The sequence below is a fragment of the Rhinolophus sinicus genome, linkage group LG09, assembly GCF_036562045.2.
Source record: "Rhinolophus sinicus isolate RSC01 linkage group LG09, ASM3656204v1, whole genome shotgun sequence".
Lineage (NCBI taxonomy): Eukaryota > Metazoa > Chordata > Mammalia > Chiroptera > Rhinolophidae > Rhinolophus > Rhinolophus sinicus.
This window is the reverse complement of record NC_133758.1, coordinates 86,100,256-86,127,671: the sequence shown is the minus strand read 5'-3', so window position 1 is coordinate 86,127,671 and position 27,416 is coordinate 86,100,256. Positions and strand designations below refer to the sequence as shown.

General features: G+C 37.6%; 1 protein-coding gene across 1 annotated transcript; it reads left to right on the top strand.

Moving 5' to 3' along the window:
• The first annotated feature begins 677 nt into the window (after window positions 1–677).
• Window positions 678–27,416, top strand: LOC109446397 (serum paraoxonase/arylesterase 2). Its single transcript, XM_019729744.2, has 9 exons — window positions 678–889; window positions 9,111–9,181; window positions 15,133–15,188; window positions 19,903–20,068; window positions 20,604–20,730; window positions 22,194–22,394; window positions 25,228–25,309; window positions 26,048–26,176; window positions 26,795–27,416. Exons 1-9 carry the CDS (start codon window positions 816–818, stop codon window positions 26,951–26,953), a joined length of 1,065 nt encoding a protein of 354 aa, XP_019585303.2. The 5' UTR covers window positions 678–815; the 3' UTR covers window positions 26,954–27,416.

Genomic DNA, 27,416 nt, shown 5'->3' with positions numbered 1-27,416 from the left:
TATTTATTTATTTATTTCTGGTGGGAAGCAGGTGAGAAACTGGAGTCGGCTTTTATTTACTGGTTGTGTATAAAACTGGTATTTGTTGAAAATTGGCAATTGTGAACTCTTCTGCTTACGTACTGTAAGGTGGCCAATTAAACACTTGCAATCATGGAAAGTTTATTTCAGGCATACTCACAACTGTCTCAGTCTTAATGGGAAGTTTCCCTTTTATACATTTTTCTTTATTCATGTTCTGGTTGTTAAAAAAAAAAAAGAAAGAAAGCACTCCTCTTATTTCCATGAACGGAGTTTAAATCAAAAAGAAGTGTCCAAATCCTTAGGTCTCTAGTCTAGATGAAGCATTAGAAATAGGATGTTTCTTTTCTCCCACCTACATCCTGTTATAAAAAGTAGTGATTCCAACACAAAAGAAATATTTACAAGACATGACCCAGTATCCTTTCCCGTAATAAAAAAGAATCTTTAAAACTTCCGAAGTTTCTTACTGGACTATGTAGTAAGGAATGTCTTTGAAGACTAGGGAAATGAGAAAGGTAGGCGCGTTGCCCAAATTTCTTGTGGGGTTGTTTGTTTGGTAAAGGAGGTGAAGGAATCCAGACTTTCACTGTGCCCGGGAATGTGTCTGGGGACGTAGGTTTGTGGTGACAAAGACCCAGGGCCGGGCCTAGGGCGGAGCCGCGGTCCCGGGCCAGGAACCGGCCTAGGCCGGAGACGGGGCGGAGCGCGGCCCCGCGCGGCGGGAGTCGAACGCGGTTTGGCCCGTAGTGCTCCCCAGCCAGGCCCGAGCAAGCGGCGCCGGCTCCCGCGCCATGGGGCGGCTGGTGGGTCTGACCTTGCTGGGAATTGCGCTGGCGCTGCTGGGCGAGAGGTTCTTGGCGCTCAGGTAGGTGGGGCCCTCTCGGACCAAGCCGTGGGCGCCCGGCCCGGCCACCGGGCTCTGGGACGCCCTCCCTGGGAGCCCTCCCCGCCCGCGAGTCCCCAGACTCAGGTGGCCGCGGGCTGCGGGAGAGCGCGCAGGCCGTGGAGGGTTTCTCAGCGCCGGGGATCGAGGCCGGGTGAGGAGCCCTTGAGGCTCTGTTCCCCAGCTGGTTGAACCCCCTCATCCGAACCCCAACTTCCGGCAAAACCCAGCACAGGTTGGGCTGAATCTCAAGACTTTCTAGAAAGTTTATAACCCTTTGCTGCTTGCAAAGTTCTTTTCTACCTAGATTGACAAGCAAGTGCTTTGCAAGTACTCAAGGGCAAACCTAGTGCTTTAACTTGAAAAGTAAACCATCTCTCATGCATTGAAACTTTAGCTATAAAGATTTATTTCAGGTCTTTGGTGCTACTTCTCTTTGTTGCCCAAACCAGCTCTGTCTTAATCAAGTTTTTCTCCATCTCTCCCGTGCATAGTGTGAGAAACTCTCTCGTCTTGGCTCTGTGAATCAAAGATATTTGAGATATTCGGCTACTATTCTTACATCACTTCCTTATTTATGTCTTCACTCGGGAACCCTGAAGTCAGAATGCCAAACAGCACAAGCCCAGTCCATCCCACATTTTATAATGAAAAAAAACGCGGGTGGGTAGACATCATAGTTCCTAAATTACCAACTCAAATATTACAAGCCTCGTGCAAAAGAATTCCAGAAATATAGAGCACCTCCTGTGAATGGTGTGCTTTCCTAGAATCCCCTAATAGAGCAAAAGCACAACCCTCACCCTAAAGGAGTGTACAGGGAAGGAGAAAAAACAAATATATACATTAGGATGTCCAGGGCAGGTACAACCAACCCCTACAGGCTTAAGGAAGAAAGATTACATCCCCTAAAGGTGGAGTTCAGTAGGGAGAGACACTGGACATTGGCCTTGGAGGTTGGGTGAAACACAGAATGGGGATGAAGGAGTCCATTCCAGATGGACAGGGCAGCATGAAAGGGAATAAGGTGAGGAAGTTTGGAGACTAGCAATAGAATAATTTGAGGGGAGCATAAAGTGAAGGCGAGAGAATAGTAGCGGTGGGGGAAAGGCTAGATTTTGAGATGGTTAAATATAAGTTACAAAATTGGGGCCTACTTTGATAGGCAAAGGGGAACTATTGATGTTTGTTGCATATTTTTGTTTGTTTTAAACAAGGACCTGTGAAACCATACGAAGCACAGTCAGTTGTGCGGTATGGAGATGAATCTGGAAGGATGGATGGAAGTAAAGCAGTAGTTCTCAATCCTGGCTGCACATTAAGATCTCCTAGAGGGCTGCTGCCTGGGCCATATCCCCAGACATTGTGATATTGGTTGGTCTGGGTGGGGTGCAGGCACGAGTAGTTTTTTACTTAACAAAGTGTTCCTGATAATTTTATTATAATAGGGAGTTAGAGTTGAGAAGTTCTAGAATGGAGAGCAAGTAGATATGGGGAAACTAGTTAAGGTATTGCAGTAGTTTGGAAATAGTTTGGAAATAATAACTGGGCCCCAAACTCTGGAACTCCAGAAATGAAGGTAAGTCATAGGTGATATACCAGAGTTTTGGGCTCTAGTGTCCAGTAGCTGTAACTTCATCTGCAAATACAGGGATAGAAGGAGGAGGAACAGTGTGTGCATGTGTTTTGGGAGTGGGGTGTGGTTAGAGTTGGAGAAGAAGCTTACAGGTAGGAATGGACACGTTGACCTTAATTTTCATGCAATGTAAATGCCCATCCTGCTCTGCAGAACATTCTTTTTTTTTTTTTTTTAAGATTCATTTTATTTTATAAATTTTATTGGGGAATATTGGGGGACAGTGTATTTCTCCAGGGCCCATCAGCTCCAAGTAGTTGTCCTTCAATCTAATTGTGGAGGGTGCAGCTCCCTGGCCCATGTGGGAATCGCACCGGCAACCCTGTTGTTCAGAGCTGTGCTCTAACCAACTGAGCCATCCGGCTGCCCCCAGAACATTCTTGAGTTGGATGATTTTGTATGATCTAACCAGTTCTCAGTTTCAAAGGCAAGATCACTAAAATTCACAAACTGATTAAGTTGTCCCTAATGTTCAAACCACCAGTGTTTCTACAAGTTGAAATTTTCTCAGTTAACACTTTTCTTATTAATCTTAAGATTTTAAATTTAAGTCCCTTGAAATGAGGAATGTTATTGTTGCAAATCTAAGAAAAAGTAAATAAAGCTTACTTAACAGAGAATACAGCTGATAGGTAATTTACAATTGAATGCATCTTAATAAAAACTTGACTAATATACTTTATTCAGCAGTGACTTTATAGGGTGGTCTGTTCATTGGATAGTTGAAGCCCCAAAGCAGCTGATGTGAGAATGTTGGGATGAGTGATGGGTGGCTAGATTTAGCAAATAAAAATGCAGAATGCCCAGTTAAATTTGAATTTCATATACACAATGAATCCTTTTTTAGGATAAGTATATTCCATGCAATACTAGGCACATAATCATACTGAAAGATCATTCATTTTTTCTGAAATTCAAATTTAACTGTGCATGTTGTATTTTATCTGGTGACCCTATGATTGCAGAATCAAGTACCTACTGTTTACAGAGTTTGGTGGAGTGCATACCATTTCTCCTTTCAGACCCTTAGAATCTATTTCTACAGGCAGCATGTTCCCAACTCTCCACAAGGAAAGGCTCTTCAAAAAACAGGTTTTTGTTTTTGTTCCTGTAATCTGGCACCTGCTATTTCATTGCTCTATTTTTTGGAGATAGTACTTTGGCAATCAAGTTATTTCTCTCCCATAGGATGCCCACTTAAATTTCAACTTGAATTTCAGATAAACAATGAGTAATTTTTTAGCATAAGTATGTCCCAGATGGATAAATGGAATCAAAGTTGTCCCTTTCCTTCTGAACTGTAACTGGCTAAGGTTCCCAGGGGAAGATGGCATATCACACCTGACTTTTCCACTTCTCCCTTGTTGGGTAATAAAAGAGAAAACAGAAATGCACAAATATCCCCAGGCCAGCTGCTTCCTGTTGCAAAGTACATACCTTTGAGTGAATTAAGAGTCTTGAGTGCATTAGAGACCTGTGTGTGGGCAGGAATCCCCAAAACAAGCATCTGAACAGTCTGCTTTTTGCCTGACGCTTTTTATGACAGTTCCCCCAAGAAGCTATGCAGTCTGCTTTTGAATACTTCTGAAGGGTCAGGCTTTTTTTCTTTCTTCTGAAACCACCATCCTTCTTATTTATTGTGTGACTATAATGTGCTGGTCACTGTGTCAGAAGTTTCAAAAGTTCTTTATATTAAACCCAAATGTACATTTACCAACATTTGGAAAGTAAGTCATTTTACATTTATGACTTCATTAAGTCTTCATATATGTCTTCCTTTCTATATTACACATGTGAAAACTGAGGCTGGAAGAGGTTAACTAGTTAGTGCTGAACCTCTACTGTAAGCCAGGTCTTCTGATTCCAGGTCCCCCACAGCCTCCTAGCGTTTCTGCCATTGGAACAGATATTCCGCAGCTTTGCGGGCCTAAACACAAATTCTTAGTTACCAAGTGCAAGCATTACAGGGGCCCTACGGGTGAATTCCAAAGCATTTTACAAGTCTGTATGTAAAAGATAAAGCCCCTGTCTACCTGTTTTTTAAGTCTGTACTAAAAAGATAAAGCCCCATCAATGGCTTGTAAATTCAAAGGGAATGAGATATGGAATATAGTGATGCTTGGTGGTAAGACTGTTCAGTTTGCTCAAGACATGTTGGCACCACAGTCTGGGGCCCCCTTACTGCTACCACCCAATAAGGCAAGATAGTAGCTAACCGCCCCTGTCTCATTCCACTCTGGATGGGTAATACTGTTTTCTGAGTGAAAGAAATATTGATCGATTTCATGATAATGACTGATGGTTCATGCTTTGTGGCCAGATAGCCTGAATTCATTTCCTAACTCTACTGTTTACCTGAGACCTTAGCTTTTTAATTCACTTTTCTGTGTCTCAGTTTCCTAATCTGTAGGATGGGGATAATAATACTACCTGCTCCATAATGGGGCTGTGGAGGTCATTCTTATCAAGTCCTAGAACAATGCCAGCCACATGGTAAGTACTCAGTAACAGTTACCTATGATGACAATGATGTCCCAGCAGGTGTTCTTAGACTTGTTATGCCATCGATCCCTTTGGCAGTCTGGTGAAATCTTGACTCCTTTTCAACATTATGTTTATAAATGCATAAAATAAAGTGCACAGGATTACACAACAAAGTTAAATATTATTTAAGTTAATACTAATTTAAATACTTAAATACTGTTGCCAAGCTTTTTTAAAATCTAATATATGATATAATGACCTGGGCTTCTTTATTAAAGCCTTAAATAGATCTAGAGGTAATTGAATATCTAACAGTAGATATTTTGAAGTAGTGATGAGTATAAATGGTATTTTGAGACGTCTACAACAACTGCCATGTGATGTAACAATGTTTGTAATTTTATCAATGACGGAGTTACAGGTACTAATAGAAAGTCCTAAGATTTGTTGCCCACGGTCATCATCAAAGGAAATATTCAATTTCAGTTAAAGGTTTAAATAGAAATGTATTTTTCCTCATCCGAGTTCATGGATCCCTTAATTTTCCCCATAGATTCCTTGAAGGTCACTGGACCTCAGATTAAGAACGCTGAAGTACGTGTTTTTGGTGGCCGTCACTTGGGGAAGGATTGCTGGCTCAGTTGAATGAAGGCGCTATATGAGTATATTCTTTCCTGTATTATACCTATCCAATACTTGTAACTAAAAGGCAAATAACTAAATTTTAATGAAAAAGAAAAGGAACATGGGAAAAACAAAAGGAACCTAGAACAGAGAAGGCAAATAGCTTTTATCTTGAGTGTCCATTTTTATGGACTGGTAGTCGTTATGTGGAACATCGTGTCCATGTCTGAGGCTAGCTCCTGGTCATAGGGAAGAGTTCTGTGATTTATTAACAATGTCTGCATGACAGCAGAGGAGCAACAGCTATTCCATCTCTGACCTAGTCCCTTCATAAACATGCTATGGACATAAAGTATTAGGGAGCAAATAGGTTGTAACAAATATATCACTTATTTGTGTTTGTACCATTTATGTTTTTTATTTATTTATTTATTTTAGCATGAATACATTTAGGCTTATTGATTTGCTAGTCCAAAGAAGTTTGTATAGTTCTCTTTTGTATATTCACCAAACTTCTTAAATCTACTATCATTTAAGAGTGCTTTCAGCTGCAAGAACATACATCAAATTAATGGTAGCTTATACAAAGGGGGCTTATTTTTCTCACATGATAAAAACTCTGCAGGTGAAGCATTTTGGAGCTTGTCCATTGAGTCAGTGATCACATCAGGGAACTAGGTTCTTATACTTTTGTTCGTAGATCCTTTACTGATGGCTTTATAATCCCACACTTGACATGTTAAGGATGCTGAATGGTTGCCATAGTCCCAAGCACTGTATGTGTAGTCAGATCTTGAAGAAGGGAGAAAGAGTGATGCCAGTTTACTCTCTTCTTCTGTCTGCTTCTATCAGGAACAAAAATATCTTTCCCCAAAGCCTGGGTCATATGATTATCCCCAAATACACAGGAGCCTGGGAAAGCAAATATTTGGGTGGCCTGCCTCTGCAATGGAGAAGGTCAAGGAAGAAAGGGGGTGAGCATGGCTTTAGGTTTGTCAGCTAACAGGTTTTGCCACCCTGGAATGCAGAAGTCCACTGATGAATAGGGAACTGACAGTTCTGCCAGGAAAAGCCTAGCAGTTTTCTACAGAAAGAATTTGAGACTCTTGATGGGCCACAATGGATGGAAGCAAAATCCTCTCTTTTATCGTAAAAGAAAGACAAGAAAACCTGATTTGATTAACTAGAACTTGTGCACAGACTTTGTGTACCTCTTCGGTGTTAATAGTGTTCAGTCTGCATATCTAGAGATGATATTGTACAACTAAACTAGTTGACGAAGATTGCCCTATGAGCAAAGTACAATCATCAGTCATTTATGCAAACCTAAGGTGACTCTGAAAAATACCGCATATTAAACTGTTCAAACACGTCTGAATTTTATTTTATCCATATCATTTATATTTGAGAAAGGTAGATAGAATCAGCATTACCCCAGGTTTTATATAGTCAAATGGGCATAATAGTAAGTTGTATAAAATTCACACCCAAACGAGTGATACAGAAACTTGACAACTGCAGCTGTGACCTCCTGACATATTTACACCTGTTTCAGGAATCCTACAATATCAGCAGAACCTTGGAAGTTCTCCGGTCTCATCTTGATTTCATACACAAAGACGACTGAAGCCCATAGAGAGAGATTGAGTGACTTGTCGATGTGCCTTGCAGTCTTACTGCTAAGACAGAAGCACAGATCTCTTCACTCCTTTCTGAGAAAAATCCCAGAGTAGATGAGAGCCCTGTCTCCCAGCTGGGCTCCAAACCTCAGGAGGGTGGCTTCACGTCTCAATCCATTTTCTCATCTCTACGATGAGGATTATGGTACCTGCTTCTTAGGGTTGTAGTAAGAATTCAATGGATGCATTCATGTAAATCACATAGAATTGTGGGAGAATCAATACATTTTAACTGCTTTTATTATTGATTTCCTTGTACCACCTACGATGACCAGAAACAGCATTCTCATCACTAGTATTACTGCCACTCCTACATTAGGTTAAAGACACTTGTTTTCCCCTTTAAATCACTCCTGCACCTTGGAAATGTGAGATTTCTTGTATGTCCTATAGCTTTGTTTTACATTTTATTTGTTATTTCCTTTGTTTTAATTTTTCTTACAACTGTATATTATTTATTTATTTTATCCATTTATTGTTACTTTATGGCTATTTTATTTCAGGAAATTTAACGCTATTTGAGTTCTATGATTCCAGATACATACAGATTAACATTTTAGTTAGAAACTTTATGTATGATATGCATTGCTGACATATGTAGCAGTTGCCACCACCTGTTCGTGACTCCGGGTTATCTAGGCCTCGGCTTTCTTCCATTTTGTTGAGAAACCAGCAGCTTCCTGCATATTCGGTGTCTGAAAGTCAGAGGCTGTCAAGGATATGAATAGGAGAGAGACAAGTGGCAAATTGTCCCTTGGTCTCGTAAATGTGGATGTGTGAACCACTTTGAAAAAATATAAGCTACTCTGTGAACGCTATGTTATTATTTGTGACTATAGAGAACAGAAAGGGAATGTGAGACAATGAGGAAAAAAGGGGGGAAGCCTATATCTTACGTGGCCTTCAAAACAATAGGTCCCAGATGTGTTTTTCCTGGACACGTCTCTGTGACCCTCTACTCCAGGGTGGGAAGGCAGGGGGGGATATTTTATTTTATTTTATTTTCCTTTGGTAGTGTTTGTTTGATTTTTTTTATTAGTTTCTGGTGCACAAAACAATGTAATACTTAGACATTTATCATTTATATCCCTCACACTGTGTCAACCCCCCTCTGTATGATTTTTTAAAAAATATTTTATTACAGCTCAACTTTTTCTCATTATTTCTGAACTTTGGATTTTGCAAAACAACCACAGCAAATAGTTTTGTTCAAGTAGGTGGTGCTTTCCAACCTTCTCACCCCAGTAAAAATTGTTGTAGGGATGGGACCCTCTCTACTTATTTCTTAATATTTTTATTTGTAGGGTGTCTTCTGCGTGCCAGGCTCTGAACAATGCCATTTTCTGTTGCCCCCCAACCCCCACCCCACCTTCAATCACTGTGTCATATTGCAGAGGGGACTGAGCATTTCTCGGCTCCCCGGAGTCCTCAGAAGGAAGACAGGACTTCTGGTTCTGCATCTGGAACTCTTCCCACAACACTAGAGCCATGAGAAATGTGACCTGGTGCCAGGTTTATATTTGCATAGAAATTTGCTTGAGAAGTTTTATTTGTTGAGTTACAGACTTTCTGTACAACCCACGTTCACCTATAGAACTCTGTGATATGTGTTTTTATTTTAACTTCATTTCTGGTGCTGTCTTATTTTCCTACCGTTGTCCTTCTATCGTCTCTTTGCTTTAGACTTAGGCTGTGTTTTCTGTATAGCTATAAGCCTTTTTAAAGCTTTTCTGCAACAAAGCAGGGAATACGTAAACAGATTTTTTTTTTTTTTAAACAGGAATCGGCTTAAAGCTTCCGGAGAAGTAGAATCCATAGACCTTCCAAACTGCCATCTGATTAAAGGCATTGGTAAGCATGAGAAAATGCTTGTTATACACCTTACGGTTTTTGGCCACCAACAGCCAAATACTCATTAACAGTATTTTGGCACGCATTTACTGTTTATCAGAGGAGAAGTCACAGTAGATAAACAAAGCTCTTCAGTCAACCTCTTTTGATCTGATGTGCCCTGTATTTCTTTTTCTCTCTTTTTCTCACTGTATTAATTATTAATTAGTTAATTATTAGTTAGTAGTATAACCCTATGTTTATTGTTTGCTTTCTTACTTGCTTAGTGACTTTTCTGAATTAGTGTTGTAAACTCTGTAATCCTTGTCATGTGGCCACTGAGATCTGTGTTCCATTAGCCTAGTCGTCAGCTAGTGAAGGTAAGACAGAAGAAAAAGAAGTTATAAAATGGAAAATAAAAATCTCTCAACAACATCTCTATCCCCCACAGACATAATCCAAGAGATGAAGTTTCTTTCTTATCCTTCCTGATATTTCCAATGCAAATGCAAACAAATACAGGCATACCTCAGAGATATATTGCAAGTTCAATTCCAGACCATTGCTATACAAAGCAAGTATCGCCATAAAGCGAGCTGCAATCCTTTTGCTGGTAGAGGGCTTTGATTTCAATTTGTGAAAAACAATAAAATGAGGTGTGCCTATATATGCATACATATATCTCTAATTTTTTTCCACTGATGGCATCTTAGTGTTAAGATTATATTCTGCAACCTGCTTCGTTCCAAACACACTGTGAACAGCTTTCCACATCAGCACATGTAGGTAAACCTCATTCTTTTTAGTATTTGCACGTACCATGATTTATTCAACCGATTCCTTCTTAATGCATATTTGGTGGTTGCTGTTTTTTGCACCTACAAACAAATGAATGTGCACATTCTGGTGTGTATAGCTCTTGTATTTGTTTGTCTGTAGGAGAAATCCTCAACAGTGGGACTGACCTTCAGTTAGTATATATGTTTAAAGTTTTGATAATTGTTGCTACATTGCCCTCGAGTTGGCCACACTCCTACACTCAGTACCTACGTATTTATAACCACGTTCTCTCCAGACAGAGTTCACAGTGATCTTTTAGAAAAAACAAAGTAGTGATCCTTCTTATCAAACAGAAAGGCTTCACTTTCATGAACCCTATCATTTTTCAGAAGAGATTTTTCCACTTCAAAGTTTCTTTCCAATTCTGTTATTCACCTCTCCTTTTTTGCGCATCTATTTCTTAAATGTTCTGTCTCCTTTTTTTCTGTTGCTCCTTTTCTATTTTTCCCAGTCCTATCTCCCTTCTCCAGACTCCTTTGACTTCTTTCTTCTGGGGCTTCTCTTTTTCAATTGCCCAAAGAGCAGGAGGATACAAATTGTGTATCAAATACCAGATTGACTAGATCTGTGCTGGATAATGCAGACAGTTCTAGAACTAAGGTCTGGAATCCCAAGACACTCAGCAATGCATCCTGCCTTCTGGCTGCCATCACGAAGAGCCCCCTCAGAATTGGTCACTAAGCAAAAGCCAGATGGCATCTGGGAGGAATGTTGTACAAGGTTGGGAGGTTGAGTCAGTGATCTCTGAAGTTACTTTTGCTACTGAATTAATAATCGTCAAATTATTAAGCAGCCCTTGGCTTTGCAAAGCCCACCTTCTGTGAATTGAAGTCTCAGAGTAGACAATAGGGCACAGCCAGACACATTACAGGACAGACTGCCAAATGTATTGCTGTTACAACTCACTGGGATGGAGGGCTCCTCAGAGAAAAATAAGCCCAACAACATTTGTATTCTGAACAAGCGTCTGTCTATGTTTGTGACCTTTATGTTGTGATGTGTGTGAGCTGCTGTCTGGAATTGGAAAGAATGAGGAAATATGTCACCTATGGCCCCTCTTGTGAAGTGTTTAATGCCTCTGAGGCACTTCAAAAGGCAACAGAGCAAAGACAATGAGTGATTAGGAGCACATTTGGGAGACATTTTTAGATCTAATTAGAATTGAGCCCTTTTTTTTCCCTTTCTTTTTTGCTTTTGTTCTGTGGTTAGCATACACTATATGAACATTTGTTGAATGCTATGTTAGCGATGCATAATGGTTAATAATAGCTTGTGGTTGTATGTTTTTAACAACAGTTGCTTATTCAGTGGTCTTTGATTACAAGGAATAACAGTGTGCTGGGCATGCTTTCCCATCTAGGCAAAAGCAACTTCTTATGGTGTGCAGCATTCTCCCTGTTAGTCCACTTTGGAAAGAGTAGTAGTCATGTACTAGAGGCCAAGTTGTCCCTCCAAGAGCTAAGGCCACTTCTCCTTTCCCCTCTACCTCATCAACACACACACACACACACACACACACACACACACACACACACACTCTGCAATGCTACATTTACCATGCCTGGAAATGAACTCTTTGTAACTCTTGGGTGCTTTATACATAGCATATCATCTCATGTCTTTCTGTTTTAATAAATAATAATCATCTACCTCATATTATACAGAATGTGCACCTTCTTGGGACAGAAAGTAAGTTCACTATTTATTTCATATTTTTGTATTCCTTCCCAGTGTGTCTTACAGAAATTAAGCTTTTACACACCCAAGATTTGGCATAATATCAATATCTAAATAATAAAAATTATGTTGACAAGAATTAGTTAACTCTACTTGCGGCTTAAAAGTTTAAAACATTTTCTAAATGTCTTTGAAAATGCTGGCATTCAGAGTCTTGGACTAAAACAAAATTTTGAATATATTGTCTCGAGTTAAGTAACGATTTTGTATACTTAGCAATCAAGACCTTTACAATAACTGCTGCATGGGAGGTTAAAAAAAAAAAAGCGTTAAAAATTGTAGCACTTGTCATCAAGTACTTTATGATCTACCTACAAATAGGAAAACAACATTAATCCACTACTGTGAGATAATATCTTTTTTCTTTTTATAAGAAATAAGGACCCAAGACTCAGCTCAGAGAGGTTAAATAACTTTTGCAAATTCACTTTCCTATATCGTCTCTTCACCTAGAGTGATTAACGCACATACCTGACTGTGAACTAAAAAAGTGGAAAATAATAGGCTACAGTCCATACCGGATACTCTATTGGGTATGGCAAGGCCAGATTTGCTGTTATATTTGACAGTAAGTAACTTAGAGAAGAGAGAAGTTTATTTCCTCTTACTTGACAGTTGAAAGAGAAGCAAATAGGCCTAGGGTGATTAGATGACTGTGCCCTGTGTGGTCGTTCTAGGACAAAGGCTAATGAAGCAACACCACTCTCTGCAACATACTGCTTCCTTGTCGACCGAGACTAGAACTCCAGTCTTGCCATTTCCCAGCAGTAAAGGGTAAAAAGAAAATTTACGTGACTATGATTTTTTACTTTATTTTACCTAGTAGTTGCTTCCATCTTGTACTACTACCACATCCCTAATCTAAACTTAGACAAATGACCACATGTACCAGCAAGAACGGGTAGGAAATGTGTGTAGCTGTGTTGCCATGTGGCTGTAGCTGAAAAGGAAGAAAGGGAGTGTGGAGATTAGGGAGCAGTTGGCCATCTCTGGCACAGATAGATAATTGCTAAAGGAATAAGAAGGGATTGCAATCAGATGTGCTAAGCTAGAAGATTTTCTAGAGAAAGAGGGTTTTGAAAGAGGTTTTAAAGCAAAGTACAGGATATGAATTGGTAAAAATCTTGTTGAGAGGCAAGGAAGTAAACATTTTGGGGGGGCAAAAGCCTACATATTAAATTGACCACCATTGAATTTACAAAGTGAAGTATCTTTAGAGAGGAACCAGGGGAGGGTTCTGACAGAAAATTCATTAAATGCTAGGTTGTACTTTTTTCCCGATGTGTTTTTAAGTCAGAACAAAAGGACTCGAGTCCCATCTTTCCAGTGATCTTGAATTATTTGCTTAACCTTTCAAAATCTCCATATTTTATACTCTAAAATAAGAAAGAATGATAATGCTTCTTAGGGTTATGAAAATGGTATGAAATAATGTATACAAAATAGTTACATGGCGCCTGGTACTTGGCAAACAATATATGTTAGTAGCTATTACTACTGTTACTATTTTTATTATTGAAGAAAAAATTTTCCCTGTGTTGACTACCCTTGCAGTAATCACGCCAAAGAGCTGATATGAGATGATAAAGACCTAGTGTAGTAATGGCTATAGAAATGAAGATGGGAGGATAGACCTTGAAAATATTCAAAATATAGCTATAGGTAAGATTTATTTATTTTCTTGGAATTAGACACAAGATTAAACAGAAAGAAGTTACAATGGAGTTGACATGAAAATATATTTTAAAAACATTTTTCTTCTTGATTATTAAAACAATACTATTATTCATGGAAAACTTTAAACAAAAAAGTATAAAGAAGAAAGTGAAAATCACTCACAATCCTACCATCCAAAGAAACATTGTTAATTTTTTTCTGTATATCTTTAGCTGTGTGTAAGCATGTACACATTGAGATTAAGTTGTCTAAAGTAATTTTTCAGGAACAACAAATTTTAATTAATTGAGCTCCAGAAAGCAAAACTTAGACTAGAATTCTCCGTGTGTGTGTGTGTGTGTGTGTGTGTGTGTGTGTGTGTGTGGTGTAGGCTTCCTCTGGTCCCTACCCATTACCAGTTGAGAACCACCATGGGACTAGGGTCTAGTGGTTCTTGTCCGTTTTGGAGTATCATAGTCCCTTTTTGTTTGAATATGCTGAAAGCTCAGACCCTTTTCACAGACAATTTCTCATCTGTACATATAGAAGACATTTTGCATTGCATAGAATTTCAAAAGGTTCATAGACTCTTTGAAACCCATTTTGGCTCCTTAGGCATCCACAGACCTCAGGGTAAAAGCTCTTCCATTCTACCATGCTTAAGCTTATCTGTATCTCCTTTCCGAGCAACAGACCGACGGGTCATCTTTACGAAGTGAAGTTCTTGGCATTTTCTTTTCTTTTACTTTTCTCCACTACAATAGAGTCAGCAAGCAACACTGGAGGCAACTGGCTAAAGGCAAACTCATGAATCAAAACCAAAATGGCTGGATAGATGCTGTTTGTTTTTGACAACCTAGAAATAATCTTGGAGAAATCCTTTGGAGAGGTCTTGAAGGGGAAGATTGGATTTTGTGGACTCAAAGAATGTGTCATGATTTGGCTTCATCTAAGCCATTTTTATTCCTCTTTTCTTGTGTTTGGGTCTATTATCTGTCTGCGGAATTTACACAGTGAGACCGCTGGAAGGTCTTATGTCTAATTATTTGCTGTGCTGTGTGGAGTGTACTGCAGACAATCAATAAACAATCAATAGTAATTGTAGCCTGCCTCAGAGACAAGCGTTAGAAGCTTCAACTGGCTTAGGTGCATGGTATTTCTCATTAATTTTCTTTTGCTAGTTTTTCTCCCCCCTGTAATTTAAAGCCTAAATTTAAAGATTAAACAGAAAGCTTTCTTTGCTTATGAGAACAAGTAGGCATTGTTTTTTAAAGAGGGAATATGTAATCCCAGGTGTTTCATCTCTGATAATGAGAGAGATGTCTATGTTTGCTTCAGATTGAATGAGCAGAGAAAGGGACAAGGCTATTTGCATGGTTAAATGACTATGAGCCCTTCATTCTGAAAGTACTATTCCCTTGATGTCAATTACTTTTGTACAGACATCTGGATGTTTATCATAAGAGTGTACAGATGTCAACTTTTTCTGTATTATTGCTGGAAATGTAGTGACTACTTGACTTTGATTTGAGTAAACATAAAATATCTAACATTTAAAGTCAGAAGTTCACTGCAGGAAGGGATTTAGATTGACGTTTATTGAAGAGAGTAGTTCCTTAGGAAAAAAGCAGAATCGTTCCTAAAGATACAGACACTTATAAAGTAAACAAAGTCCTAGTTATGCTCTATTTAACAAATAAAATTTGAACATGACATTTATCTATTTCTTGAACTTGCAGAAACTGGCTCTGAAGATATTGACATACTTCCCAATGGTCTGGCTTTCTTTAGTGTGGTGAGTACTTTCTTCCCTCCCCAATCTCAGTGGAGGAGCTATAAGGGAGTTTTATGAGGCCTGCAGAGTAATAACTTAGTTTTAAAATTCCTCACTTTGAAAACTATGTTCTGCAAAAAAGACAGGTTAAACAGGATCTTGGAAAATTTCCTCAAACTTATATAAATGTAGAGATGAAAAAATGTTGTCAATTGATTTATTGCTCTTTATGTCCCCACTGCATTGCACTAAAATGTTCCAATGCAATCTGTGTTTTAAAAGTTTGTCATTGAAAAAGATATTTTGGGTATTATTGTGAGTATTCAATACTACATTATACTATTTTATATGCAGCATCTACCTTTCTTTCCATTAAATATTTAATTTTGAGGCTAATATTCTTGCCATTATTATTTATTTTCTAACAATATACCAACTTCCCTAGACAAGGCCAATGCTTTTTCTTTCTTTATTTTCCCCCTGAATAGCCTGTCATAAGTGGAAAGTCATCGGCTGAGTTCATTTATACCTTTCACTTGTGCCTTAATTCTTATGAGCTGAAAAATGATAACCTTTACGGGCGTACGAGTACATTAGAAAGATTTTAAAGTTGATTGGTAGTGTGATCCTGGCCTATACCAACATCCACTGTAATTGGAAAACTGTATAAGCAGGCTGATGAGGAACTTCTGACCACCTTTCTACCCTGGCTTGGGTCTAGGTGAGGAGGGTCCTGGGCATCTTCATGGGTTTGGTTTTTCTTGAGGAAGAAGTACGAGGTGTGATAAAAAAATAAAGTGAATGTTTCAATAAAAAAAATTATTGCAGTAAAAGACATATTGCCATTAATCCCCCTCAAAATACTCCCCTAGCTTTGAACACACTTAATTCCATCATTCTTGCCACTTTCTGAAGCAGTTCTGTACGTTCCCTTTTGCAAGTGTCTTTACTTCATCCTCCATCATACCAACACTCTGTGTCACACATCACTTCTGGTACTGCAATTTCTGTCAAATAAAAATATTATGGTGTGTCCTCATCCACCTTATTCATTGTATCTGGCACCATGTGACTTCTGGCTCTTCCCCAAAGTCAAAATGACCACGAAAGGTAAACGTTTTGAATCAATTCAGGACATCAAGGCAGCCATGACAGCACAACTAAAGACACAAAAGAAGACTTCCAGAAGTGCTTCAGAAAGTGGCAAGAACGATGGGATAAGTATGTTCAAAGAGAGGGGGAGTACTTTGAGGGGGATTAATGGAAAGCATGTCTCTTACTATACTATATATTTTTTTAATTTAAACATTCACTGTATTTTGTGATCACACCTCATATCTGACTTTGAAGGCAGCCTGTAATCATTCTGTTTCCTCTCAGCATCCGTTATTTTCAGGCTTTGAGACTCAGGAGGATGTGAAAAAGTTGGAGATGCTTTAGAAGAGAATCACAACACTAATAAAATAGTTGTCAGACTTATGAGAAAGGTGAGAGAACTCAGCTTAGATGAGAATGAGGGTTAGATCACTCTTCAGGCTCCTGATGGTTTTTACATGAAAGGCTGTGAGCAACTGCTTGTTACCACTGAGGGAATAAAGAAATACTGTGGGCTTTGACAGAAACACTAATATTTATATTAAATTTTTAAAATACAGTTTTAAAACGTTTTAGTTAATTACTTACACAGAATGAATAAAATGATATTTCTAGTAGGACTCTTGATTGTTTCGAAACATAGACATGCTTGCACATATGTCTATAGGCTTAGGAAAAAACACTGGGACTACTAGTCAAAATTATTCATAGCTAAAGATGCAAAAATCCTCAGTAAAATTGAAGGCAGTTGTTGTTTTTATTTTTAGTTTTTGCAAAGGAGATGTTCTTAGAGACTTGTGTAATCCAGCACTGAACTGTTTCAAGACTTTCTCCCCATAGGAATAAATCTGAATTAGGAGAGTGAGGTCTTCAAGTACATAGATTTATAACCATTTTAGCTGAGAGGTTTATTACAGTCACAGTGATCTTATAGCCATGTCAACAGAATTTCTTCTTTTTTTCTTCCTTGCTTATATGACATTTTTTTCTTTTTTCAAATTTAGAAACAATCCTACTGTACTGCTGTTTTGTAATTTACTAAGCATTGTCTCTATTATTCCCCAGAATATGCTCCTTTCTAAATGAATAACTCATACATCATGGCAGTTGTTTGTTTTTCTTTCAAACATTTTAGGCCCTCCAACCCATCCTATACCATAGTTATGGGTTTGAAGGTCACCTCAAAACTAACATCACACTTAATGAGGAATTGGATGACACAGACTAGACTATTAAAAAGATTTCAACAACAATGTGAATGTGCTTCACACTACTCAACTGTACACTTCAAAAGGGTGAAGATGGTACACTTTATGTGTATTTTACTGCAAGTAAAAGTAAAATAAAATTTTAAAAAAGAGGAAAAACAGATTTAAATGATAGGATAGTTAAAATAACCATGAATAGTTATCACCATCACTGGTAGAGATTCCTGTGCATGGAAACCATGCTATTATTTATGGGATATTGATAAAGAATAGAGATTCTTAAGCACTGGAGTGGCATTACCATGTATCAATAGCATAACTCCAGTTTATTCTACTTACTGAGCCTGCCAGCCTTGATTTTATATAATTTTGTTAGGATATTTTTTTAATTGGAGAGAATGTCTGTTATGTCCAATTTGGTGTGTAAAGTGAGACGTTTTTTGGAATATTAAATTTGCGTAAAGCATGACTTTAAAGATTAAAAAAAAAAACACCTAGATTATTTCAGTGAGTGCTGAAAAAACATTAAATAAAATTCAACACTCATCCCTGATTAAAAGCTCCAAGAAAACCAGAAATAGAAGGAAACTTTACAGAATTCTACAGCAAACATCACTCTTAGTCATGAAACATTAGCTGCCTTCCCATTAATATTTAGAAAAGGAAGAAAATGCCGCCAAATACTATAACCATCAGTAACCTACTAGAGTTCTTAATAATCCAATAAAACAAGACAAAGAAATAGCAGGTGTAAAAGAAGACAAAACTGCCCTTATTTTCAGAAAAGGTGAGTACCTTTTTTAAAACAATCCGAGAGATTTAACTAACAATTAGACCTAAGAGGAGAGTTCAGTGAAATGGTTGGATTCAAAATGAACATATAAAATTCAGTGGCTTTCCTATAAACTAGGAAAAACCAAATAGAAAATGTAATAGTAATAATGTCGTTACCAATAATAAGTTTCCATCTGGAACAGCAACTTAATTTTCAAAGTTTATAAGGAAAAATAAATAAGCAGAAATATTTAAGACTATTGTATCTTAAATATACAATATTGCAAAGCAATGGGTGTGATATGGAGATTGCTATACATACATATATACATATACATATATATACACACACATATGTATGTACATATATATATTGATATCAACCTATCTATAGCTCATGTTATAAAAAAAGCTATAGTAATTAAAAAGCAGCATTTTGGCCCAGGCATAGGCATGAGTCCCCTTAGACCAACAAGCAAACAGGGATCTAGTACATGATGGAGATGACATTTGGAATCAGTGGGAAAAGGACAGACTATGTGCCATTCACTGATCCAGGCCCTGGAACCTAGCAGCGAACAAATGAGACAAAGTCCTGACTTATGTTCCAGTAAAGAGAGAATGAATATATGTCACATAGTGGCAGCACTTTAACAAAAAATAAAGTAAGGCGGGGCATTGGAGAGTGACAGCTGTGACGAAGGTGGAGTCAGGCTGCCATTAGTATATGTATAAATATTTATATTTGTCAAATGGCAATAAGTGACATTTGACACAGATAGAAAGAAGTTGAGGGAAGGAACCCTAGATCTCTGGGAGGAAAGCATTCCTAGGCAGAGGAAACTGTGTGTATAAAGGTCCCCAAGTGAGATTGTGTTTGGTTTGTCCAGGAAGCCAGTATGGCCAAAGCAACACGAGTGAGGACAAGACTAATAGGAGATGAGGGCCCAGACAGAGATGGAGTGTTCGGGGTGCGGGAGGATGGAGGAGGCTGAGCGGGGCAGAGCACACAGGGCCTGGAGGCTATCGTGGGAATTTTCACTTTGAGTGAGATGGGAGTTTTGATCAGAGATGTGACATCATCTGACAAAATTTGGATACTCGTGTGAGACTAGATTTCTGTAGGGAGTTAAAGACCGAAGCAGAAAGGCCAGTTAGGAAGCTATTGCCATAATCATGGTGGTGGTTTGGACCAGGGCAGTCATGAAGAGAGTGGTGAAAAATATTCATATACTTATGAAGGGATATGAACTTTCAAGGTAAAGTCAACAGGATTTGCTGATGGATTGCATATGGGGTGTGAGACAAGGAGGGGAGGCTTGACTGACTATTTACCAAGACTCCAGTCTTTGTAGAAGCAAAGAAGGTCAACTGTCAGTAGACAAACTTTCTCTTATCCCCACCCTCCACTCCACCTGGTACTTCCCAGTGCACCAACCTTCTGGTTACCCTCTGAAGGGACTAAATGCCTAATCTTTTACTTCAACTAAAAAAAAATCAGTTATTGTTCATCTTTATTATTTTTCCTATTGTCTCCTCTCTGCTTTCTTTATGTTTGTAGCTTTAAGCAACTACTTTAACCAAAGTCTGTGTCATTTATTTATAGTCCACAAAAATGTTTAAGCCTTTATATTTAACTTTTCCTCTGTTTTGAAAAGGGTCTAAAATATCCAGGATTCCACAGTTTTGCACCAGATAAGCCTGGAGGAATACTTGTAATGGATCTAAATGATGGAAACCGGAGGGCATTGGAATTAAGAATCAGCCGTGGGTTTAATTTGGCTTCGTTTAATCCACATGGTATCAGCACTTTCATAGACAGTGGTAAGAAATGATGAGCTACCAATATTAAGAAACGTATAATGGTTTGTAAATGACTATGGAAAATAGTTTTGGATCCTATCTGTAATAAGAGAAGAACAATTAACTCATGAATTATTTCTGTCTTCTTCATACAAATAAGTTGATCATTTGCCTCTTCAGCTCACAGTAAGTTATGCTACACTTTGAAATTTCGAACAGTTAACACCTGAAAGAATGTTTAGCTTTCATAACCTTTTCATATACCTATCATTGCATTTAAAAAGAGCTATATTTTTGAGTTAAACTATAAACAGATTATTCATGAATTCTGTATGTGGAGTGGGAAACACTCTTTCTTAAAGGTCAGGGGACCAATGATCAGAAATAACACCAGACAAACAGTGATGGGAAAGACAGGGAAGGAGAATGATCTGTTAGGTTGCCTAACAGCTTAGACATTCAACATTTCCTTGCCCGTGGTATTTAAATGTCAGTGTCTGCCCAGAGGTCCTATGGTTATATCTTGGAAATTAACTCTGTTCTTTCCCTTTTTTAGATGACACAGTTTATCTCTTTGTTGTAAACCACCCAGAATTCAAAAGTACAGTGGAAATTTTTAAATTTGAAGAAGAAGACAATTCTCTTTTGCATCTAAAAACCATCCAACATGAGCTTCTTCCAAGGTACTTAACCCTTTGGTTCATTCTCCACTTTATCTCTAGTATTTTCAGATATTCCCCATGGTGATCTTCCCACCTTTTAGAAGCTGAAATACACACACACACACACACACACACACACACACACACACACACACATTAGTGTGCATATAATTTCCTTGCAGAGCAGGGAAAATCGATGTCCCTTATTATAATAACCAGTGTTCTATATGGACTCCCTTGAGAAATGATGAAATGCTGGACTACTGGGGAGATGCTTTTCAGGGTCATCTGGAGTAGAAGACAAACTCACCATTTTTCCTGCTGTCACCTTCCATCTCCTATGTCTCATCACCCAACTAACAATCCCTGTCCTGCCAAGGAGGAGTGGCCTGCTTTATATGGATTTTGTGTGCTTCGTACAAGACTAATACAAAATGCTTTCATAGCTGTGGGCTAATGGCCCTACAGAATTAAAGGGATTCAAATTGGAAGTTTGTATCCAATCAAGAACACCCAACTAGTTGATAACACAGCCAAATAATCACGTGTCCCTCCCTGGCTCAGCTTGCATTAATTACTCTACTGCTTCTTTAAAGTTTGAATTTGATGAATATTTTTAATTTCTACTTCCCTACCTTGGCAAGCATGTAACTTCTAATCAGTCTTCCAGAAATGCACTTCATAATAAATAGGAGCATAAGTACCACCCAGGCAGCCTCTGCATGATGGAGGTCTTTCAGAAAGAGGAGACCCACCTGCTCTGTAGCTGTGTTTTTCCTTGAACAAAGGAGAAATCAGCTCTTTCAGAAATTTTTGCATTGGGTAATGGGAATTTAAATTTAATAACACCCTTGCCTAACTGGTTTTAAAACTGTAATTGTTTTTAGCATGTAAGTCTCTCACCTGAAGCATTGTACTATGGCAATTTCATCATCCATCTCTCTGCAAGTGTTTATCGAGGGCCTATTCATTCTCAGCTGGTTGGCTTCGTGAGTCAGGTAGAAATTGAACAGTCAACCTTAGTTTGACTAATAACTAAGCAAAGAAACTCAGGAAAATCCAGCAACTGAGTAAATGGAAGCTAGGTAAATGTTATTGGCGTCCCAACTAGCTCACCAGCCAAGGAGGCTCTATCCAGCGCCAGACTATGTGTAGCTGTGTCCTTATATATTGCTGTTAAACTCAACCTTTTTTCGGTCAAAAAACATACTGTTGGCACCAAGTTCTTTTTTATAATAATCTTGCCTTAATTACTAAATGACCTGTCTTCGAATTACCTGGTACCATACCAAATTGTTATTTGGCAAATGATATTATAGTAGATTGCATATAATGATAGCCATGTGATTTTTACTGAGCTTTCCTGGGAAACCTCTTACTAAAAATTTATAGCATGTATTGTGTGAACCTTCTGGATGTCTAATCTTTAATATGGAGACCAACTGGCTTTTTATTTTCTCTCACATGTTATTTCTCTCTTTCAGTGTGAATGATATCGTAGCTGTTGGACCTGCACATTTCTATGCCACCAATGACCACTATTTCTCTGATCCTTTCCTAAAGTATTTGGAAGTCTACGTGAACTTACACTGGACAAATGTTGTTTACTACAGTCCAAATGAAGTTAAAGTGGTAACAGAAGGATTTGATTCAGCAAATGGGATCAATATTTCACCTGATAAAAAGTATGATCCCTTATAAAAGTAGCTTCATTTCTTCTCAGTCGTGTTCATGGGCCAAATTCTTCACTTTGCTTTTTTTTTCAGGGTGGAAATAACTTACTTGATATTTTGGGTCTATGATTTGTGCGTGTATATATATATACATATATATATATATACATATGTGTATATATATATATATATATATATATATATATATATATACACACATACACACACATACATATATATGTATGTATATATATAATGTTTATACCAGGGTGCCAAAAAAACTGTATATAAGTGGACACTTTGATCAACGTTGCTCAAGCAGTAGTTCGCCATAATCAGAAGTGTCTGGAGGCTGATGGTAACCACTTTGAGCACCTCTTGTAATTGCAGAAGTCAAATGTGACTTGTATTCGTCTTCTGTTATCGGTATATATTGTTACAATTTTAATACAGTTTTTTCCTCTCTTAAAATGTAAGTACATTTTTTGGCACCCTCTGTATATATTATTAAACTTATATATTTATATATAATATGGTTATATGTACTATAATTTAACATATAATATCTAAATTTTGATATGTATCATTGTAGAATTTAATTTTATAAATGTAATTTTTTTTTATAAAATGGGATCATATTTATATGTACATATCTAAGTATCAGGTAGGTGTTTCCTTTTAAATAAATATGTCATTGTTTTACTGGATGTATATTATTCCATTATAAGGATGATTCTAAATTTAATCAGTTCTCTGTTGATGGATATATAGGTAGTTCATTTTTTCTTAAAAAAACACTTTGTATTTCTCATTTACCACTGAACATTATCTAAATATTTTTTAAGAAAAACTCCCTAAGGTAGCATTATACCACATTGGTTGAATCTTTAGATTTTGGAGTCATATCGACCTGGGTTCAAATGCCAGCTGAGCGCTAATGAACCCCTCCTCTTTGCATATTTGTACACGTGTTTCTGTAGAAAAATCCCTCAAAAGAGACCTACTTTCTCAAAGAGAGATCTCTTGAAATGTTAACGTTAGTCAATATTGCCAAATTGCCCTCCAAAATTATCTCACTATTTTTATGTTGTCCAACTGCCGCCTACAGGAAGGATGTTAAATTCTTTTTTAACTTTCCCTTTTACTGCCTTAGCACATTGTAGAATTTGCTACTATTACGTTTAAACTATAAAAATATAACATGAAATGAATTGGTCATTCCTTGACAACTAAATGTCTTTATGTTTGTGACACAATTTCTTTCTTGTTGATTATAGAAAATGAATGTGTAATTATTTAATTTGTCTATAACTGACTCATTTTGACCTCTCCAGCCAAATCTGTTTTTCTCCACAACTCTCATCTTTCTGAGAGTCAAACTTTCCAGTCATTCAAGCTAAAAAACAAAAATGGAAAGGGCTTCAGATTTAACGTCTCTTTCACCATCCCTATCCAGCCAGTGAGCAAGCCGTGTTGGTTCTACCTGAGCTTCTCTTCCTCACTCTCACCACCTTTCCTTTCTGTTGTTGACACCTGCCTGGTGTAGTTTCTCATCCTCTCTGGCTAGAGTATGAGCCTGTTTTCCAACTTGTTTTCAGTCCACTTCCACTTTATTTTTGTCACTGTTGTCAATTTTGTCTTTTTGTATTCCACTAGCCTTGAAGAGCCTCCCAAAGAGGGAGCTCTGTCTGCTTGATATTTGACTCTTGCTGAGCACCGCCAGGGGCAAAGCAAATGCTCAGTCATTGTTGAATGGAACTGACCATTTGTTATTATGCCTCTTTGTTATTCTAAACATTCAGTGATACCCAATTGCTTATTAAATCCAGGCAGGTTAAAAGGTTGGACTTTCTTTAATACGCTAACTCCAACCCCCTTTTCTACTATTTTCATACTTTCCATGCTTTAGACAAAGAACTCATTACTTTGCAAACGTGCCTCTTTCATTCTTGCTCCTGTGCCTTTGCTCACATGTTATCTTCTTAGAAGGTGTTTGGTCCTCATTTCCTCAAATCCGGCTTCTACTTCCATCTCATGGCAGATGCCCCTTCCTTTGTGAGCCCTTCTGTGTTCTCAAGAGTTAGATACTTCTTTAGTCTGTACACCTGAAATGTTTCTTATGGCACTTACTGTGCTGCGTTATTTGTTTAATGTGTACAAAGCAGTCAGATCATTCCACCACACTATAAACTTTTCAGGGAAAAGGCTATGTCTTCTTCATGTTTATATCTGTCACAATACTGAGTTCATGGCTTTACACATTTTAATTGCCCAATAGAACAGTTGTCATGGAGCAGTCAATTCAATGAGTAAAATTACCATAAAGTACTCCATTAATTCACCCTTCTTGGGTGTAGGCAGATTTGTTCTGAATAGAGACTTAGCTCTTACTCTTAATATTCTCTATATGTTAATAAATATTTTACTAAATATTAATGAGATTAATAAATATTCTAGTAAAATGTGTTCTGTACCATAATGTAAATGATACCTAGACATATCAAATTATATTATGGATTGTAAAAGCATTTTTCTGAACCCAAACATTTGTTTTATTGTCCGTTCAGTGGCAAATATCACAGATTTTGTACCCAAAATTATATTCTGTATTATTTTTCCTTACAAACCTTTTGAAAAATAATTGAACAATTCCATGATTTTTGTAGCAATACTGAATTGATTTTGAAAGCTTATTTTTTAAATAAAAATTGACCTTTATCAAGCATTCCTTGAGGGCCCATCATTGATTAACAACTTGGCAGGTTATTAAGCTTATTCTTGCATGTTGTGTTAATGAAGCTTTATCTTGTCATGGAGCGCTAACCCATGTGTCCTTTCTGCAAAGGTACATCTATGTTGCTGATGCATTGGCTCATGAAATTCATGTTTTGGAAAAACATCCTAATATGAATTTAACTCAACTGAAGGTAAAATATTTCTTTTTATATATAAAGTAGACATTAATCTATTATACTTTGAAATTACGTAGTTATATTATAGCAATACCTCACTTAGAACAGACCGTGGATCCCAGTGTTACTACGCTGGGTTTTGCACTATTACCACCTTCTAACTGGCCGCGTCTCCTGTTCCCAGCAGTCATGAGGACTGACTGTGATCGCATGTAGCAGTGGGTTGAGAGTGATATTTGAATCAGATTTAGAGCCCATTCTTGAAGTACCGATGGCACCTGATGAATTCCAATAAGAATTTTCACAATTGAAAAGACTAATAGATGAAGTCTGAAATGAAGATTTATGCATATTGTCAGTTCTTTCAATAATCAATGAAGGTAGAAATTGGGTTGCACACCCTTAATATTTTCTTCGTGCTCGACAACACATATTTCAGATTGATGAGGAATTTCTTATTTTGCTTTGAATGAGTTCTTTGCGCTAACTGATCATCGTGCATCTTTTAAGGGAAAAGGAGGTCATTTTTCAGAGAGATTGATTATCACCCAACTTTCTTAGTTTCAGAGAAGATGAAAAGTGACTCTTAAGCAGTTTATTAAATTTACTTTAAGCAATATTGGTGTTAAAGGGGTGGAAGCAGGGAGATGTGTATAATTTTCCCACATGCATAAAGGCAGGAAAGATTAGACCTAAATTATTTAATCAAGTTGCTCATGTCATTTCGGTATTGACATTTTTTTCATTTGGAAGGTACTCAAGTTGGATACAGTGGTGGATAATTTGTCTATCGATCCTTCCTCAGGGGACATCTTGATAGGCTGTCATCCGAATGCCCAGAAGCTCCTCATTTATGACCCGAACAATCCTCCCTCATCAGAGGTTTTTATACTTTCAGTTTTTCAACCTTAATTATTCAAGTGTTTTTGAACAAATAATGCAATAAACTGTCACAAGAATAATTTGTTTAGTCCTTTTAAACCAATAATGCAGTGAACTAATGTAGTGATTTACAATTGCTTTAAGCCAATAATTGGCAAAATTTCACATTGTTCAAATACTTTTAGAAGGGTAATCTTTTGATGTATTAAATTATGGTGGCAACTAATCAAAAGGCATTTTTATAGAGACATGTGCCCTCCCTATGTGGTATCCTGGCAATTTTTAAAATACCTGGCTTATTGTCAGCTCACCACATGACATGACTTTTGTTCGTATGAAAGTAGGCACGTTAGTGTGGACGTATTTCTATTGATGCTCAATTACTATAATAACACTAAATCCCGTGTTGGCATGAAATAGCTAGATGGTTTAAGAAAGTACTTTCTTTGAAGGTTGAAGAAAGTACTTTAATTTAAACATTAAAAAGATTGGTAACTGCTAGTTTTCAACAGCATATCCTCTTAATCATGGTGTCATTGTGGAAGACGGGGATTATTCGTGATTGAGTGACACAGGTGTATGGTGGTTCTATATTAATCCTTTGTCTCTCCTGAATAGGTTCTCCGCATCCAGAATATTCTGTCAGAGAAGCCTACAGTGACTACAGTTTATGCCAACAATGGATCTGTTCTCCAGGGAAGTACTGTGGCCTCAGTATATGAGAGGAAACTGCTTATAGGCACTTTGTATCACAGAGCCCTGTACTGCGAACTCTAAATTGTCCTTCGGGTATGCAAGTGTGCTAACTTCTTAACAATGAATTTTCTACGAATTGCTAATGCTGAGGGAATTTAACCAGACCCCGAAATGTATGACTTGTATAGTTGATTTTATTTCAGTAAGGAAAGGCCCCTTCAGATGTTAGAGCACTTTTAGCATAAAAGGCAAATAAAGAGTTTTTTTTGAATGCCAAGAAAAGGAGAGAGAAGTCAGCTGCCTATGGTCAAGGGAATAGTCTGCACAAAACAAGCCCCACCTCTTCCTTCCAACTGCCAGAGCATGAATTCCACTGAAACAGGATAGATCATGTTTCCTTAAAATGTGAGTGACCTCAGCTCCAACAGTGCGACCACTGTGACTGCTCAGAACTACTGATAGCAAAATGTTTGGATGTTTTCTACTTACATCTTTGTTTACTACTAAAGAGTTGGAGTTATATTAAAGACTAACTAAAATTCAA

Bases quoted from the DNA above. Each gene is read 5' to 3' on its own strand.
- LOC109446397 (XM_019729744.2), top strand. From the start codon at position 816: ATGGGGCGGCTGGTGGGTCTGACCTTGCTGGGAATTGCGCTGGCGCTG. The intron at 890-9,110 runs GTAGGTGGGGCC...TTTTTTAAACAG, and splicing joins GAGAGGTTCTTGGCGCTCAG to GAATCGGCTTAAAGCTTCCG. The intron at 25,310-26,047 runs GTAAAATATTTC...TTCATTTGGAAG, and splicing joins TGAATTTAACTCAACTGAAG to GTACTCAAGTTGGATACAGT.